General features: G+C 36.0%; 1 protein-coding gene across 4 annotated transcripts in view; it reads right to left on the bottom strand.

Moving 5' to 3' along the window:
- Positions 1–20,345, bottom strand: part of PTBP3 (polypyrimidine tract binding protein 3) — a 73,647-nt gene that overhangs the window by 8,140 nt on the left and 45,162 nt on the right. For all 4 annotated transcript variants that reach the window (XM_088054070.1, XM_014259519.2, XM_088054071.1 and 1 more), the window contains 11 exons: positions 19,395–19,558; positions 18,395–18,541; positions 15,245–15,409; positions 11,687–11,797; positions 9,327–9,501; positions 6,347–6,424; positions 5,579–5,709; positions 2,963–2,996; positions 2,248–2,340; positions 1,504–1,720; positions 380–457 (listed from right to left, as the gene is read on the bottom strand). In XM_088054070.1, the coding sequence (XP_087910196.1) occupies positions 380–457; positions 1,504–1,720; positions 2,248–2,340; positions 2,963–2,996; positions 5,579–5,709; positions 6,347–6,424; positions 9,327–9,501; positions 11,687–11,797; positions 15,245–15,409; positions 18,395–18,541; positions 19,395–19,558 (1,393 nt within the window). The remainder of the gene's footprint in view (positions 1–379; positions 458–1,503; positions 1,721–2,247; positions 2,341–2,962; positions 2,997–5,578; positions 5,710–6,346; positions 6,425–9,326; positions 9,502–11,686; positions 11,798–15,244; positions 15,410–18,394; positions 18,542–19,394; positions 19,559–20,345) is intronic.

Below are 20,345 nucleotides of genomic sequence, written 5' to 3'. Positions count from 1 at the left end.
TAAAATAATGCTGCCAACTAACCTTAATTAATGTCAACACATTGTCATCACTTTCATTTTTTATATGGCATTTTACATACACAAAACTTGTCTTTTATCAAGAAATGAGCATTTACTTCCCTTAAACTTGTTTTACTTTGAACACACATGGAATTTGTCAAAAGGCTGCATATTTTTAAGTTTAGTTATGCTGACCCAGTATTCGATTTAAAATTTTAAGACTGAAAGGATCATAAATATCATTATAGGTGTACCACTTTTGCCTACAGCTATATATACATGGAATTCTGCCTGTAGTTATATACACATAGAAAGTCACAAAAAAGCAATTAGCTATTTTCCAGGAAAGATTGCATGGCAATTTTACAAGAAAACTTACTGGAAAAATTTGAAGCCTTTCACAGTAGATCCTTTACTTGTAAAAAGGTTCTTCAAGTCATCAACAGTGACAGAAGTCCTAATTGAAAACAAACAAACAAACAAACAAACAAAACAAAAACAAATTCCCCTCAACTTGCAGAAGAGCACAGAGTTCTGTAATAATATCAAGATCTCAATTTTGGCTTCTAAACTAGTTTTGCTGTTTAAATTTATCTCCATCAACTCAAACCACATCAACACTTCAGCCCAAAACACTTACCTTTTGCTCCACATTTTAGTATCACATTGTGCTACAAAATTATTTTAAGACACACTATTGTTTTTCATACAACCCTGTTTCTTTCTCAGTAAAATTAAGATTGCATAAAAATCTCATAAAATCTTAAGGAATACATTTCATCTTGCAACTTGTGCAAGTGCATGTCACATATTTTCAATTTTGAAAGATTTTTGTTTTACTCAAAAAGCTGTTTCCAAAGTGTCTTAAAATTTTGTTTCTTTCTTACTTGGGCAAAATTCCATAGTTTCCTTTTTTCCCCTCCCTGCACAGCTGGGAAGAAGAGAAGCCTGTAAAAACTAATGTTTGGCTGTTACACCACACACTACTGATAACATTCTAGACATAAAAAATATTATTTCAGTCTTAAAGAGTACACTAAATACTTTCTTCCTTCTCACAACTTGCCCTCCACATAAAGAGATCGGAATTTTGTAGAAACTGTTCCTTAAAAGCTGTTAGAATTATTAAAAACTGTATGTATATTAAATAACAATATTAATGATGAATTTGTTGTCATGCACATACCTCAAAAGACATGTCTTTAACCTTCGTGAAAATTTGTGACACGATTTAATATACCAAAAACCAAAAGCACGCTCTGAAGAAAATGTAAACTGATCAAAACTCAAAGACAATAATTCCTTCAGTTATACTCTTTGCTAATGATAAAAACGGGACAGTTAAAGGATTCACTTATTGCTAATTACATACCAGAGTGACCCACTGCAGAATGAATTGTAAAAGACCAAGGAAAGACAACCAAAACTTATGTCAGACTTTTTAACTTGACAACATAACCTCAAAAACATCTTTCCAAGAAGATGACACATGCAAATACTCACGGGATGTTGGAGAGATGCAGGGTGGCAGATGGAGGAAAGATATTTTGGAAGTTCTTAGAGCAGGGATTCTTAAAGCGATGTAAAGGGCTGTTGCTATAGTCCTTTGTCAGACCTTTGTCCTCTTGTCCCTCACGAGGAAGTTGAATTGTCTGATATTTTGAAAGAGTAGCATGCATGACCCTTCCATAAAGCCTCTGTCCATTCAAGTAGGTGATAGCTAAACAGTGGAAATGTAATTTGAACATGAATTAATGGAGGGGAAGAAAAGACAATTATTTGAATACAAATACTGTTTCCTACTTAGTGTCAGATCTCACATTCTAAATTTAAACTGTAACTTCCACATCTACCAGGTAGGCTATGTCACAACATTACATTTGAAAAGGTATAAGGATATAACAATCTCCAGTTCAAATGCCAAAAAATGCAAAACATTTCAATACTGACCAGTTGACTATTCTTAAATAGGTAGATATAAGATAAATTACAGGAAAATAATACAATGTATTATTAAAATAAATGACAGGAGAGTTGTATGTTTTAATTCTAATATTTACTAGATTGAGATTCACAGGACTTTTTTTTTTAAACCATTAAGAGTATTATCAAAGTTTGCATGTAGTAATGCAGCACAATGATGAATTTAATTTGTTTATGTTTGTCACTGACAGATGACAAATTCTTCCTTTATATTAATTAAACTCATGTTAGCTTGAAGCATAACTGTGCCTTAAAAATCAATACCTAATTGAGCCTGGCTTGCATCTGCCATCTGAACCAAAGCAATTCCTCTTTTCTTAAACATGATCTTCACACGATGCACATCACCATACACACCTGTAGAAATCCAGAAAGGCAATTTTTTCAGAGCACGTCTACAAAAAGCATAAAGTCAAGTCTGCTTCTTTTGACTAACATTATTGTTACAAAGAATAATCACCTCATTAAACAGGTTGGTTAAAATATTAGTATAAGGAGAGTTTTAAAGTTTGTGTATTATTTTCTGGGGCTCATAAGTGGAGGAAAATCCCCCAGATCCTAGTCATACTATTGCATGTTTACATTCAGTTTTTCAATAGTGTAATGGTTGTCAGTCCTCTTAACCGAGGCAAAATGTTACTCTGCCAAACACTGTGCCCTGCAACTACCACACCAGTCAATTCTGTACAGCATTTCCTCTGATGCAATCTCTGTTTTTGTATCTTACTTTGATTTTCCATTTTTTATAGTAAACAAATTGGACCACACACCAAAATTCTTCTGACACTATTTTGCCATTTTGGTATCTCTGGCTTTAAGTCCTGACTCAACTTACTGAGACCTTAAAACCAATGCATTCTCTCAGTGCATTTCCTGGACATGCACAGAGCAATGGAGTTTGAATTAACCAGCATGGGTCAGATAAATAAAAAGAACCACTAGTCCTGTGGTTTGTCAAGGCATATTTGACGAGTCTTACCAAATAGGATGAAAAGTCCATAAGGTGTGATGGCCTGTTTAAATGATAAAATGAGTACATTATTTTTAAAGCCATGCAAATAAAGACAGCTATTCCATAAGTGCATGGTAAACAAAAAGAATGGAAGAGATACTGCATACTAATACAAAAACCTGTCTCTCCAAAAGCCATTCCCTGCAACAATCAGTGTATGGCACTCTTGTTAGTACACATTTGCTATGCACATGTAAAATATGTAAACAAGCAAACAGTTCAGTTCATGCATTTTCATCACTCAAGACTCATTCTGTCATGCTGCAGAAGCTATTAATTTTTTAAGTAACTTCATTATTTGACCTTATTCTTTCTAAGCTAGCAGCTCATTCCCTGAAAAAAAATGAAAGACATTTGTTGAATTAAAAATAAAGCATTAAAGAACTCCTTTGTATTTTGTAAAAAACAGACAATACCAAAAAAACTAAACCCAGTTGCTTCAAAATGTGTTTGCTTCATCATCAATTTTGTCCCCATCCCTCTATATGGCCATGACATTCTAAAGGGAGACACAGAGAATTAAACTGTTTATGTATGAAACATATAGAAAGTGGTATTTAAATTGTATTTGATTAGAAGCTGTGAACAGAAAGCTAAATATTGAAAGAAATTATTTTTCTTCAGTGATCCTCAATTAAATTCTTGAGTGCCAAGTATCAAAGAAGATAATTTACAATCTAATGCAGTCAAAATTTTTCAACAGAGGCAAAGGTTTTGTCAGTAATGAGTTCTAGAAATACTTGTGTATCAGAAGCACTACTCACTCGCTAGCCCTATTCCTTCTCAACTTCTCAAATGTGTAGCAAACATACCTAAATGACGCAAAAATAGAAGATATTGCAGCCTAAGTGTAAGGCCATACCCATTTATCATCAGCATTTAGTGGTAGAGAACAACCACAATGTAAAATTTAAATTCATCAAGAGTTTATGCTTCTGGCCCAAATATTTTAATTCAGGATGGAGATATGTGTTTTTAAAAATAAATTTATGATTCAAATGAGACTGCAATATTTCTACTTAAAAAAAATAAAGGGGGTGCAGGGGGAGACCAAAAGACAAAACCAGGCAATTTAAAAATCATGAAGGAATGTTTAAATGCACACTGAAACCCTGTAACAGGAGAGAAATACGAACTAAGGCCAACCATATTTTCCATACAGAAGAAAGGAGTGACAGGGTAGACAACCAATACTGAAGGACAAGTATTACAGAACTGCCAAGAAATATATTCCCAGTAATTAATGCTGTAGACATTCTTATTTTTTATCCTTTTAAAAAGCTGAGCATTACTTAATACATCAATATTGTATCACGCATTACAGCATTTGGAACAACAGTTCTACATGAATTCTTAGCCACAATTAGTACTACGTAGAGCATCAGTGTCCTAAAAAGAGCTCTGACCTATGCTTCACATATGCTTATTCTTAAGAGACATGCTCCTTTCAGATTCAAAAAATCATCTTAAATAGTCAGCTGCGGAAAGCACATCCACAGCCATCATCAGAAACTCACTGATAAATTGAAAACTCTAAAAAAACCTGCCCTATCTACAGCTGGATTTTTGATGCTTACTCTGAATTTGGCTGTTAGTATGAAAACAGAAACAGAACAGTAACTTAAACTGGTGAACAGAATTTTAAACCTCAGAATATGAAGGTAACTTCAATTTTGCCCACAACTCCTAACAGTTTTAGTTAACAAAATATAATGAATGTAAGTAACAAGAATTTTACATTACTGCAATAGGACTGCTTATCAACAGTCAAAAAGAAATGTTTTATAAGTCATGGCCTTGGTAAAGCTTGATTTTAATTTTTTTAGAAGATGCATATTGCTTTTAATCAAGCACTGATCAGTGTTTGAATAACATGAGTAAGATTATAGACCAGCCTATGTCATTTTCACTACAAAAATAACTATCCAAGTTGTCTCTGGTAAATTTACTGCCACCGTATGAAAAAGCATCTATGTGGTACTATGAAAAGTGAACATGGATACTTTTTAACTTTTAAAAATAAATATAGAGTGATGTCAATAGCATAATGTACCTTTTGTGTGTACAATGTGTTCTTCAATCTCAAAAAAGTTGCAAAACTCGAAAGATCTTACACATGTTTAGAAAGGTACTTGATTTGGCATGCTTTTATTTCCTTTTCTGTTCTCTCCTTTCCATTTAATTCCTTGTTTTTTAACCAATGTAAGGAGAAATCCTTTGCCTTCTTTACAGGTGAAACAGCACACAGAGGAGTCATACTAACAGAGATATCAGTAAATTATCGTATATATATTGTTTACATCTTCAAACATTGCTTACATTTGACCACAGACCTCTCTAATTACTAACTACACTGCTAACAAAGGGTTCCTAAAGTAAATTGTGTTAGGAAGCTTTTCACTGATGACTGGAGTTTTTAAACCTCATCAATATTGCCAACTGCCTAAAGTAAGTATAGAGCTGTCCTGTTTTTTACATTATCAGCATAGAGATTTTCTCTTATTTCTTCAGCAAATGTCAGTTTGCAAGGATTCTGGAAGTTGGTACAAGGTGACACGCATCAGTTCCACTAATCAAACTTACTTCAGGGTTGAGGTTGCTGACTAGTAAAACAGAGTTTCCTGGAACACCAGGAACATTCATGTGTCCAGGTGCTGCTGATGTGGTGACCGTGAGAGGACCAAGTGCTCCAGGAACAGGCAGAACAGAAGGACCTGGAAAGGTATAAATAGCATCACTTGACATCTCAAAGTAGAAAAAGAAAAATACAAGCAGGTTGTATTTGGCAAAACATCGGTATTCAATTTAAAAACGCTTTTAAGGAATTTAGTTATTACTGACCAATAAAGCAAGAAGCTCTCCCTTTCAGAGAAAAAAGAAACAGTCAGCTACACAAGCAGATCCAAACAGAAGGGGACATAAATTGCAGCCCAAGAAAAGAGAAAAATAATTCAGCATACAAGTTTATCCTGTGCTAGAAAGGAAAAGTCACAGTCTAAAAATCTATCTATTTCTCACTTAATCGGCAGAGAAAGGGAGCCTTCCCTTTATTTGCTTTGAATGTCATAGCAGTTTTATGATTCTGAGAAAAACAAATGCTTAATTTCTTTTCTTGCACATAATCTTTATCATGGCATTTAGGTTCTTTGCTTATTGAACAATAAACTATACCAGTATATGATTTTTATTACAGAAATTTATTTTATTGAGTATGTATATGAGAAAGAATTACAAATACTCAAATACTGTGTTCTGATTGCTGTATTTCAAAACAAATGGCTCTGAACAGATGTATTCAGATGGGCCACTAGCCATAACTACAAACACCACCTTTTTAGAAAACAAACTTACCTGCTCCCTGAGGAAAGCCTAAGGCTGGGGCAAACCCAGGAGGTCCTGTATATGATGGAAAGACGGTATTTTGGGTGGCTAGAGAGAACAGACAGATTTTTTTTTTTAAGCAAATTTAAAAAGATTTAGAAAACAAAAGAGATTTCAGCAATCAGAATCAGCTACCAGTGTTGCTATTTTGACTTTATCTGTGATTTGAGATGTTTACAAAACTTTTGGGTTAAAACTCTCAGTGAAATCTACGATTCTAAGTTTTACAAAGGCAATTTTCAGGCACTTTTGAAGGCAAATATTCTGGTCAGCCTCAACATTCCTCCCTAATTGAAGTCAGAGTAAAATGTAAATTAGAGGCATTTGAATAGGAAAGCACAGAAGAGATTAGTGTTGAACAGTGTGTTCAATGGTTTCTATTCACAAATGGAAATGTATTCTATAAAATTTCTGCAAGTAAATACAGTCAAAGATGTTTTGCAATGATATGATACAACTCCTGAATACTAAGATCAGTATAAGCTAAACAATACAAACTTCTACAACTAATATGAGGTTCTGAATTTTACTAGCTGCTGAAATGCATAAAGTATATATATTCTACTTTTTAAGGAGATGTACTTTCCCAGTTTGTGTAACTTCATAACCAACCAGTGTTTTTATAGTTCCCCTGGAAATCATAAGCACTAACGAGATTTGGAATAGCAACATATGGAGAATCCCAGCATCAAAGATAGCTCAGTGATATCCATACTAGTATGTGGAGTTAAGTGCTACCCAGGATAGCACACAAAGCTGTTTTGCAAGCAGTTAGATACAAGACTGAGCTGTGGATTCGTTCATATGTAAGGACACACAAAATTTTAATTTTTTTAAATGGGGCATGTATAATCAGAAAACACATTCTACAAGTTTGGCAATATGTTTGTTTTACTACTCAAACCTCCATACCACTGACTAAAATAGAGCTACTAGCAAATGGTTATTGATAGGGATAATACATTACCAAAATAAGTATCTATTATTAATTACAAAAAGAAATGGAACAGACACCACAGATCAAGTATTCACAAACACTACATCACATTACACCTTCTCTTATCTGTGGCAACAAAGTGTCTTTTATATAAAAAAACTGAACACATCACACCAAAGCAAGTAAATACATTCTTGAAGTACATGCACTAGTGCATTATACTGACAAGTTCTGGCAATATAGTTACTAATCACTTATTCACAGTTCAAGAATGGTAGTGGAAACATTAATAAAGAAATAGATCAAGAATTTTTATTCTGCCAAATAAGACGTGCATGCTGCACCCTGATAACCAAAACCAGGAATGTAAAAAATATCAAACTGAGCTAATGCAGAAAGATCTGGAATTCTTTGTTGCTTTTTTTTGTTCTTTTTTTTAATTCATTCACTTTATGACTCTCAGCCTAGCTTTCTAAGCAATCTAATTCATGTATTTCTGTTAATGCTCACTGGATGCAAGAACTCTTTAAATGCAAAATATGCACAAAATCTGTTTGTTTGTAGTACAGAGTCTCTTCCACAAAAAGCAAAAGAAAGATTAAAGAAAAAAGAGAAGAAAAACAAGTTCCAAGAGTAGTTCAGTTTTGCTATTAAGATAACTTCAAGTGCACAATAAAAAAAAATAAATGTATTATTCTGAAAGTTACCAGCTTGGTCTTATAATTCTACATCAAAACTACATCCACTAGTAATAAGAGGCAGTGGAAGTACTCACATGACTTAGAACATCTTTTCCTCGTATTCTGTAACTAAGCCTCTCAGAACATGCCAATGACAATATGTGCATCTTGTCACCACTGACAGAAAGGCTAGGAAGCACACCTCTCACCATCCATAGCTATTATTTTGGTTTTGCTATTTGTTTTGGGTTTTTTGGTTCCAAAAGCATAGTAATTTCTACCCTACAAGCAAGTGCAGAAATAAACTACTCTAACTGTACTTTTCCCTTCCATTGACATTTCAAATAGTGCAAGTCTAATTCATTAGAATATATTAGACTGGTAACAGCACATTTCTATAATGCTGTCTGGCAAATTCCACCATCCTCTGCCCCAGACTGTAATGGCAACTGTCCTTTACATAAAGATCCAAGACCTGCATTTAAGGGGAGCAGTAAAGACAAAAATCAAGAAAGTAGTGAGTGCAACTCACTTTCTTATTCTGATCTAAGCTAACTAACTCAACTATCCAGAAAAAATCAAACCAAACCCAGTACTTGCCCTAGCTGCAAATTTTACAGAAAGTTAAAGGAAAATAGGAAATTATTCTCCCACACTTTTTACTCTGCCAATCAATTGGACTTGAACCTACACAACAGCTATGACAGTTCTTAGCTATGTATTATTATTAATGGTTGTTATTAGAGAGAGACAAAGATAGCTAAAATCACTCAAATTGTGTGTGTTTCTCCAGTGTCACTTCAAGCAGAAACTGTCTCCTCTATGACAAAATGTCTTCCAAAATTTAAGAAAATTTCTTAAATTTCTTTTTAGAAGATGAGTACAGACATATATAAATAAGTATAGAATTTTGGATTTTCTTACAGTATTGTTTCTTGCAGCACTCAATTATCCTCAAATATCAACAAATAAGAACTAATACCTTTAAAACACTTCTTTCCAAGCAGCTTTAGGCAGCCAGTGTTATTCTGATATGCAATATTTACTACATTACCTGTACCAATGATACCATTTCACAGCATTTTAGCACTATTTTGTAGCTTTTTTACAACACTTTAAATTTGTCCACGAGTATTCCTCATGTTATTGTTTCAGATATTTGTTTACCGTGTCTTGGACTTCATGCTTTCCATACAAATTTTACTGGACATAACAAACAAAAATATACACTAAATGTACCCTTCTATGAACCTGATATGAAGCCAGAGCATAAATGCAACATAAAAATTATGATTTCAGTGTGTATTTAGTACTAGAAGTGAAGGTTTCTTACCAAAGGGAGTAGATAAGGACGTTTCTATGGTTCGTTGGCCATCACCAAAAGGAAGGTCAATACGAGTGAAATCTCTACTTTTGTCATTGTTGTACTTCACTGTTAGGTTGGTTAACTTGGAGAAATCAATACGCAGAGTGCAGCACCCACTGTAGATACTATGGCCATCCAGAGACTGAAGAAAAATAATTACATTTTCAGAGATAAAACACATCATGGCAGCCACCACTACAAGTTTATATTATTATTGCAGCTTTCACCACTTGAAGGTGGCCTATAAGAAAGATCAGGACAGATCTTTTAGTAGAGCAGGTTGGTATAGGACAAGGGGTAATGGTTTCAAACTGGGAGGGTTGATTTGGAATAGCTATATAGAAGTTTTTTACAATGACTGTGATGGAACATTGGCACAGGTTACCCTGAGAAGAGGCTGATGCCCTTTGAACAGGACTCTGAGCAACCTGATCTAGTTGAAGGTGACCCTGCTCACTCCAGGGGATTGGACTGGATGACCTTTAAAGGTTGTTTCCAATCCAAACCATTCCACCATTATACGAGTTTTTACCTCGAAATTGTATCCAAACAGTAACTCACCTTCTGGTATTAAGCCCACTTTTTAAACACTAAATAGACAATTATGCTGCCATTTTGCTAACCTAAACATCCTGTGTAGAGTTCTAGTGTAGTACACTAGTAAGTATTATATCACCTTGTGCAAATTGGACAAAACATAGCTTTAAGCCTTATGTGACTTCCTATGTTTCTAATCTTACTTCTCCCACTCAACACACAATATCAAATGGTAATAGGAATACTAATTTGGAAATTTTGACTGCATGAACTGACCCTTACATGAGGGACTCTAACAAAGGATCTGAAGCATGAGAACTGTGAGAAGTGCTGGAGGGAGCTGGGGTTGTCTGCCCTGAAGAAAAGGATGTTCAGGAGAGACCTTACTGCTTTCTACAATTGACTGAAAGGAAGCTGTAGCAACACAGGGGGTTGGTCTCTTCACCCATGTAACAAGCAGCATGACAAGAGGAAATGGGCTCCAGTTCTGAATGGGGAGTTTAGACTGGATATTATGAAAAACTTCTTCATCAAAAGGGTTATTGGCATTGGAACAGGCAAGTGGTGGAGTCACCATCCTTGGAGGTATTTTAAAAATGTGCAGATGTTGTGCTTCAGGACATGGTTTAGAAATTAACTTGGCAGCATTAGTTTTATCACTGGACTCCATGACCTAGAGGGTCTTCTCCAATACAAGTCCCCAGACCTGGGCATGACTTGTAGTGAAACAACAAAGCAGACAGATCCTGTGTCCAAGTACATCCAGAAGTGGTGCATAATCGTTGTGGGTGGCACCCTGCTGCAGCAAACAGAGGCTCCCATCTGCTGACCTGACCAATGGTCTGAAAAGGTCTCCAGCCTGCCTCTCTCTGACTTGAATCACAGGTGTCATGAAAAGATTGCTAAGGCTTTTCTACACATCTGGCTATTCATTATCAACTGCTCCCTTTGTATGAGAACTAAAACTTGGGTTTAGTTGGACTTGGACTTGGGTGAAGGGGCAGAGGCCTGCTCAGCAATTTCACTGACAACACAAAGCTGGGAGGAGTGGCCCATACCCCAGAGGGCTCTGCAGCCCTTCAGAAGGGCCTCAACAGGCTGGAGAGATGGGCAGAGAGGAACCTTCTGAAATTCAGCAAAGGCAAATGCAGAGCAAAGCCTGGGGCCAAATGTGCTGGAAAGCAGCTCTATAGGGAAGGAGCAGGGGGTCCTGGTAGACCACAAGCTGCCTGTGAGCCAGGAATCTGTGCTTGTGGCTGAGAAGGCCATGTCATGCTGGGATGCATTATAATGAGCATTGCCAGCAGGTCAAGGGAAGTGATCCTCTCCTCTACTTAGCACTGCTGAGGCCACATTTGGAGTGCTGTGTTCAGCTGTGGGCTCGTTAGCCCAAAAAAGACATGGAGCCCTCCTGAACTCAATGGGTCCAGTGTTGACCTACAAAGATGATTAAGCAATTGGAGCACCTCTTTCACAAGTAAAAGCTAAGGGAACTGGGCTTGCTCAGCCTTGAGAAGACTGAGAGGGGAATATATCAATGATTTTCATTTTGATAGAGTCATGCAGGTCCTGGAGTGATGTGCTATACATTTGTTTGTTAGTTGAGTAGATAAAGTGCTGTCCTTGATGTCCAAGTTATTCATGTGCAACAAGAGTATTAGAATGATGAGAAATCACAAGGTTAACAGACAAACACAAAATATTCCTAACGGTTCCCCTGCCACTAAGCAGGGAAAACCACCCAACAAAAAAATAAACAAACAAAATCAAGTTGAATACACTGTACTCACCATTTTGGCATGATATGCATTCGTTGCATCAGCAAATTGGAGCAGAACTTGAAATTGATTGTTCTTATGGAACATGACAATCTTCAAGACAAAGCCAAATTTAGAGAAAATCTGTTAGGGAAAAAACATGGGCTTTAAGAAGCAGTGAATAATTCATGCACACTAAAAACTAGCATTTAATATTCCAAATAAATTTCTGAAAACTATTTCTGTTGTGAGACCTGAACAAAAATTGTATCAACTCAAAATTTCATTTCAGGTAAAAAAATAATTAAAGAAAGGATACAAAAATGAGAAAGAAGGATAAACATTTCCTTAAACAATTAGCAATGTCTAATCAACTAAGAACAGGGAAGGGGAGTCCAAACACTCATTTGTCCAGTGTCTGCAGATAAATTGTGGATAATGAATCAAGAGTTGAGGTTTCAGAAATGGACTTCACAAGTCATAGAATCACAGACCATTCTGAGTTGGAAGGAATCCACAAGGATCATCAATCAATCATCAAAATTCCAGCTCTGCACAGGACACCCCAAGAGTCACACCATATGCCTTAGAGCATTGTCCAAAGGTTTCTGGAACTCTGTCAGGCTTGATGCTGTGATCACTTCTCTGCAGAGCCTGCTCCAGAGCCCAACACCCTCTGGGTAAAAAACCTTTTCCAGTCAGACTTAAATGTCCCTAACTCAGCTTCATGCCATTTCCTCAAATCCTGTCACGGGTCACAACACTGAAGAGACCAGTACCTGCTCCTCCCACTTCTCCTCTGAGGAAGCTGTAACTGCAATGAGGTCTCCCTCAGTCTCCTCCAGGCTTAACAGACCAAGTGACGTCAGCCACTCCGCATAAGGCTTTCCCTGCAGACCTTGAACACTGCTGACTCATATTCAACTTGCCATTGACCAGGATGTGCAGGTCCTTTCCACAGTGCTGCTCTCCAGCCTCCTGTTCTCAAGGTCATACACATTCCCCTTCCCAGTTCCAAGCTAGTTTAAAGCTCAGACAATAAGCCCCACTAGCTCCTACACTAGAACACTTTTCCCCCTCTGCATCACATCAAGTGTCAGTGGAACAGGTGCAGAATAGACTATCCCATGGTCAAAAACCTTAAAATTTATTCAAAAACACCACAGAGCCACCTGCTGACCTGATGTATCTGTCTATTTCTATCAATATTACTCCTTGTTACTGGAAGTCAGCTGAGATGGGAACTGCAAACTGCATTTTAAGGTATCCACCTTTATGTTCTGTATGTAAGACAAATTCTGCAGATCTCTTGAACAAAAATACAACTTAAATAGTTGATGTGCTTATTAAGACCCACTGCCTAAACAAGAAAACAGAGAGGAAAGAAGCAAGATAAAGACCTAGATTTGAACCTACGCCTATACTTTATAATCAAATGGTACTTAATTAATTGCAAATATAAGCATTGCAGAAATACTTTTAAAGGCTAAATTTAAATATACATACATTCAAAATGGGAGTGTGCATTACATGAAGGCGTCTATACAAAAGCAAAGCCACAAAGAGTGACAACAAAATTAAAGGTAGGACATATGTAGGAAAAAGGAGTCCAAACTGACAGTCAAAGAGGAAAGGTGAGTTTGAGAAATAGTATTTGCTTTCAAACAAACTGTTAAGAATCAATGCAAAGTCAGGAAAACAGAAAACCCTGAGAAATACTAAACCTGCAATGGAAAGAATGGCCATATATAAGTATAAGCATCTCTTGCCAGCCTCTTAGGCCTAGAATCAACAGTACAAGACTCATGTCCCAACTCTTTGTACCCAGTTTTTCCATCTCTCAGAATCAAGATTTTAATGCTGAAATCATCATTTAGCCATAGAAAACAGAACAGAAACCTTTTCCCAGCAATTTAAAATTAGTCTTTGAGTTCCTGTTCATAAAGCAATTCCTCTTAAGAAATGCTTAATTACAGTTTCTCATCATATGCTTTTCCACGTTTATCCAGAAAACTTAGTACTTTTTTAACATAATGAAATTTAATGTACTCCTTCCTGTTTGATTTTAAACCTAAACACACCGTATATATCAATTTTGTTACTGCAAAGATAACACTGAATTTTCAGCTTCTTATGATAAATATTTTAAGGCGAATTATGGTAAAAAAAGTTCATTTCTTGACAAGAAAGACAACTTACAAAATACAATCCAAGTATGGGATAACAGCTTGCCTACTAATGTTCCAGAAGATGCTATACTTGTTAATGAAAATACTCATTTCCATTAACCTTACCACACAAAGTAAAATTTAGATTTTAGCTATTGGACACAACATGATGCTTAAATTAGAGGAGACTGTCCCCTATTAAGAACTTCAAATAAGATCCCTTTTCAAATATTGATAAATTTTCAAGACATATTGGAAAAGTAGTTGAGTGAGAATAATTCAAACACTGAAAATATAGTTGTGCTGCACTGAAAGTAAATTAATATAAATTTCCTCTTTGCTGTTGCATTCTTAGAACAGTACAGCTCCCATAACCACAGGAGCTTGTTCTGAGGTTATTCTGAATGCAATAATAAATAACAATCTTAAGCAACTGACATAGTATTTGCACAGGTTCAGTAATGAGTTAGCAACACTCAGAGACATATACAAAGGTTTAGATCAGGCAAATTGCTACATCCAAGTGACAACTAATCTGTACAGTATCATGGTGAGGAGATACAGAGGAACAGAAAATTTTAGGAGGTAAGAGGAAAAACAGAGTGTTGCTATAAACAACTATTATTGAGATCTTAGCAGAGCAGGAAAAGACTCTTTCAGGAATGCAGGTTCCTACAAAATCACCCCAGTAATTCTAAATAGTATTATTTAAGAAACTATTAACCATGGGGCATGGTTTTTACTGCAGAAATTACTACTAATTACAAAAGCTTCGAGTATGAAAAACTTTGCAATATTTGTAAAATAGCAACAAATATTTTGGACACAAAGAAGTGGTCTCAAAATTATTATTTTTAAATTTAGAGCTTTCAACAGCATAGCCCAAACACCTAGCAGAAGTTACAGTAATGTCTTTCATAACTACAGCCTACCATTATTCTAAGCTTTCAGAGGCAGTCAAATGCCATTCTGAAGATGAACAATCAAAAATATTTGTCCTAGCAATTTGCATATTACATCACTTGCACAGAGCTATAAAACCGAATATAAAACCCTAAATATAAAGCAAACTACAAAGATTACTCAGCAGAAAGTGCTAAAATATGGATTCACAAGTTCATAACATTCAATATTTCATTAGCTCATCATGAAAGCAGAATTAACAGTTCAAGTTTATTGCTGCTTCCACTGCAAGGAACTAAATGAGACCACATGAAAATCTGCGTACCGAAGCCCTCAATCTAAATTTCATTTACATAGAACTATTTCAAATCTAGATCCCTGAATTCAGGGAAATTATTTTAAAGAGGTAGTCCTCACTCAGAACATTCAGGAACCACAGACACTTAGGAGAACAAATTAATGGATTTACAGTAGCAACACTGGAACTGATTGTGTGTTTTTTTTAAGCAATCCTCATTACCTGATACAGGATGTCTAAAGTGACAGGGTAAAAAACATTTTCAACAACGATTCGAAGAACAGAACCATGACTCGGAAGGACCCCACCTTCAGCAGCAAGAGCACTTGTGATACCCAGGTTTCCATGCTGCACAGCATTCACACCTTGCAATGCAGCTTGAGATCTCTGAAATTAAGTCATAGCAGAGAGCGCAATTATTTTACATACAAATTATTCATACTAAAACAAAGTCCTCCTAAATGAAAAGGACAGAAAACACAAAAAACCATAAACCTTAAAAAAAACATGCTTCCTTGATATTATTGATTCAAATCCCACAATAATAAATAAATCATAACTCTTACTTTCCATGCTCCTCCAACTAGTAAGTGTAATTCACAGAACTGCAGGTTTTTTTTGTTAAACTGCTACTATTTTCTAATGTCCTAAAGGCACAATTTTTCTTTGATTCATTAAGCTATTGTAATTCTAGACATTTTTCCAGCAATATTATTGATGACAACATTGTAATTTTGCGATAGATTAACAACCAGTCAGCATACCAAAAACTATTTGCTCTGCTTTACTAGGATTTAATTCTCTTCGGGTTTGATGGGGATAAGCTTAAAGGTGCACATCCTACTCTTCTTTCAGAGCAAAGCCATCAACCACAAAAATAGGTTCAAATCTCACTTCTCAAACTATACTTCTGTGATTACACAAGTCTCTTAACTTGTTTTTCTTGGCCTTTTACCAAAAGAGATCTTCATACCTCCTTTGAGTAGCAGAACTGTGGAGAGACCTGAAGTCATGTCTCAGCTACACTATTTCTTTGGAAGATAGATTAAACAGGGCACATGGCACATATTACCTAGTTTCAGAAAAATATATACCTGCAAAATAATCTGTACTTCATATCTCAGCCTAGGGACAGTAATAATATTCAGATGCTCTACTAGGGTCTCTTTAAAATTTAGATAAAACTCAAATATACGTGACAAACAGCTTATTTTTAAAAGTTGACAATGTTATTATAGAAGAAAGCAAGTGCCACGTATCAAGTTGGAAATACTCAGAAAGAGACCCAAGGAGTCTTATTTGCAAATACACATATACTTTTCCCGAGGCTGTTATGCAAACCACATCCTTAAAACAAAAATCATGTTATTTATTTTGTTTTGCAAACAACACACTGATTCAGCAATCTTAGATGAGGAAAGAGACAAATAATATTTACCAGACTGACAAGCTTGCAAGACTTCAGTGACTTTTGTGTCAGCACAAATGAATGATTTATGCCCAAATCACTACTGTGAATATTCTTACAGGAAAAAAAAAAATCATGATACACACATCACAGTGTGTAACTTGTATATCTAAACGGGAGGTCAAGTGAAATTCATCCAGGAATCCAAAATCCATCGTTAACCCCTTGGGTACTTGGGTACTCTGCTCTGCAGTGACTGGACCCCAGCTTTATGACACATTTTAGCCTTTCAAATCACCCCACAGTTCACTTAACTGGACTGCATCAGTTCATCTATTGGGATATTATTGGAAACAACACTGCAAGTCTTGCCAAAGTCAAGATAAACAATATCCTCTTGTCTCACCTACCAATCCAGTCATCTCACCATAAAAGGCCATCACACTGATTAGACGTTACATCCTTTTAAAAACCTTTGCTTGACTATGACTAACCACTTTCTTTTCCTTAGAATGCAGATAGTTTCCAAAATGCGTTGCTCCACTCCTTACCCAGGGAACAAAGTAAGGCTGATCAAAGAGTGGTTCCCCAGATCTTTTTTCTGATCTTCCTAGTTATCCTTCCTTAAGATAGGAGAAGAAAGGATTTTCTTTTTTTTTCTCAGCCTCAGCAACTTTTTCCAACTACCAAGACATTTTCAAGATTGTACACTGGCATTACAATGACAACAATCTGCTCCCTCAGCATTCAAAATTGTATTTCACTAGGGCCATAGACTTTTTGTTTATCCAATAAGTTTAAATGTTCTCTAATATGATTCTTCTCTACTTCCTTCATCATGACTTTTCCACTGCTCTCAAATGCTTGATAATACCAAGGGCAAGTCTTAACCACTACAGGCTGCCAAGAAGGCGCTCAGTAATTCATCAGCCTTTTCCATCTCTTTTGTCCCTGCCCCATTCAGCAGCAGGCCTACATATTTTAAAAATAATAATAATAATAATCTTATTTCTACTGCTCATACAATTCAAGGAACCAAACTTGCTGCTTTTCACATCTCTCATCAGAGACAACTCCACATGGCCTTTAACTTTTCCAACATATCCCTGCATGTTCAGATAATGCTCTATAATCCTCCTGGGTACCCGTTCATGATTCCAGCTTTTCTGTCTCTTTTATGTTTAAGCCCAGTCAGGAGCTTCTTGTTCATACAAGCAGTCCTCCTGCCACATTCACTTGGTTTCATGATCATGATGAACTACTTTTGAACTTGAACTCCTCCACAATAATTTTACAGATACTGAGAAGTCCCTGTCTGTAAGAAGTTACTGAAAGTATATATATCAGAATTTGTCTACTGGCATAGAGAAGAGTAGCCTGTTTATTTACTAGTGCCGTGGTTTAACCCCGGTATGCAGCAAAGTGCCACACAACTGCTCAGTCACTTTCCCTTAGCACAATGAGAGAGGGAATTGGAAGAGTGGATGTGAGAAAACTCATGTGTTCAGTCACAGACAGCTGAACAGACAAAGCAATAGCTGCATGTGCAAGTACAGCAAAACAAGGTGTTTAAGCACCTTCCCCATTGGGAGAGAGGTGTTTAAACATTTCCAAGAAAGTAGGAATTTCATCAAGTGTAACAATTACTTGGAAAGAAAAAGGCCACAATTCTAAACATCCCTCATTCTTTGTCCTTCCCCCAGCTTTCAATGCTGAGCCCAACACCATATGGCATGGGACATCCCTTGGATCAGTTGCAATCAACTGTCCTAGCTGAAACCCTTCTCATCTTCTTCCATCTCACTGGCAGGGCAACGTAAGAAGCAGAAGATATTAATACTTTGTGTCACAAGATTAATAGTTTCTGTCTCAAGCTGATACATGGAAAATTAACTTTGCCCTAGTAAAAAAACAGTACACAACTCACACAGTTATATCCTATTAAATGGAAATACTGTACTTACAGCCTGATGATGTTGATTGTTAGTCCGAAGTTCCTTGTAATTGGAATACTGAATATAAACTGGCTGATTGTGGAGATGAGGTGGGGCAGGAGTGTAGTAGTTCACCATAGAAACAGCAGCATCTACAGAAGCCATTTCCAAAAATGCCTGAAACCAATACACAGCTGATTTCAATGCTGGTTTTGTTTATAAGATAGGAAAAAACATAATTTTTTCCCAATTCCACTCTCACTCGGAAAAGATTATGTGAAAGTACAACACTGATTTGCTCAGCATTAGAATGCATTTGTGTTTGCATGCTTTATTCAAATTGTGGGTTTTCTTAGAGAGTTTGACATTGTAAGTACACTGTGTCATTTAAGAAGAGATGGAGTAAGTATGACATATGGGAAAGCAATGCTGCTGAAAGAACCACACTGCTAATCAATTTTTTAAACTCCTGAAACCAAGCACTATTACCTAGATAGCTAATATGCATACTGATAGAAAAAGTTGGGACATTAAACATCCATCAGTTTATGCATTGTATTGATCCTGCTCAGTGCTCAAGACAATTTTTTGAGTGAATGCTTATTATTTTTAGGATTTCTGTGTTTCTTCATGATACAAACTACTCTTCCACATCTAATAAGATTAAACAGATGTCAAAAAATTAGCGTGCATGTTAGTAACTTAAGCAGGCAGTCTCTTTGAAGACATATGTCATCAATAGTGGCAATGCAGTGATTCATCATCTATATGTTCTCCTTTAAAGTGGAAATAACAGTTAGCAATATTATTAACAAATTTCTAGTTCATTATTTAATCCAAAAGCAAATTAAAATCTTAAAATAAATTTCAAAACATCCTTTCACATTTAAAAATATGAAAATGTCCTGCTTTCAATTAAATATTTAGACATTGTTGCAATCATTTCACTCAAGCACAAGATCAAAATTATCAAAACATGAACCACATCTTCAGTCTTGCTCTTGTTATTGAAACATTGAAAACTACATACCTGTCCTTTTCCTCGTAGCATCAAGAGATTGGTTACTTTGCCAAAAGGGAGACCTAATGAAACAACTTCTGCTCCAGTAACACCACTTGGAATTTGACGAATATGAAGGACACGCGAAGGGGAACATGGCGATTTGTTTCCTTTACTCTTCTTCTTCTCATTATCTAAAATATTTTAGGGAGGGAGACAGACAAGCATACAAGACAAACTCATTGCACAGTGTAAATATCAGAACCTAAAGGAGAGAAACTGTTGCCTCAGCAATGACATTGACTTAAGTATAGTTCTTTGAACCTTAAGAAATTATATTTCACATCTAACAAAGGCACAGTGTAAGAAGACATCATCAACTATTCCAAATCTTGATAGCAAGGGAAGGGTAGGATATGTTTGGCTTTGCTTTGGACTTATTTGTTTATTTTCTGGAGATTTGGTTTTGGTTTTCTGTTGTTTTGGTTTTTTTAGAGGGAGGCCAGTAACTTCTCCCCAAATGCCTACACAAGATATTTATAAAATGTTAGTTGCACAGAAGAGGGGAAAGACATAACTGGCAGGTAATACATTATCTTTCTGTGATTGAATTGCTAACTCAAGGTTTGGGGTTTGTTTTTACTTTATTAAAGAAAGCCTGCTGTTCCAAATGATTTTAAGTTTTAAAAAGTCTTTGAAAAAGACAGCATGAAATACATACAAACTCTTAAGTCTCCGATGTTGATACACTGCCAGAGTGTTTTGTTTTTTTTAACATATGCCTGTTTGGATCCTGTAAGTGACTGGTAAGTGACCAATGACTGCATTTAAAGAATATTACTCAATATCCTTGAGTACTTTTAAGCAGAACACCACATCTGGAACAAGTATATTGTTCTAGAAGCAGTTGCAATGGAGGCAAGAGAAACAGCTTCAATACCTAATGTGTTGCATCCAGCCTTCCAGGGAGAAACACAAAAG

The sequence above is a fragment of the Pseudopodoces humilis genome, chromosome 4 (assembly GCF_049639895.1).
Source record: "Pseudopodoces humilis isolate 2021_Gansu_Grassland_sample_001 chromosome 4, ASM4963989v1, whole genome shotgun sequence".
In the NCBI taxonomy this organism is placed as follows: Eukaryota; Metazoa; Chordata; class Aves; order Passeriformes; family Paridae; genus Pseudopodoces; species Pseudopodoces humilis.
The sequence above is the reverse complement of the archived record's forward strand: the minus strand, read 5'-3'. Positions and strand labels throughout refer to the sequence as shown.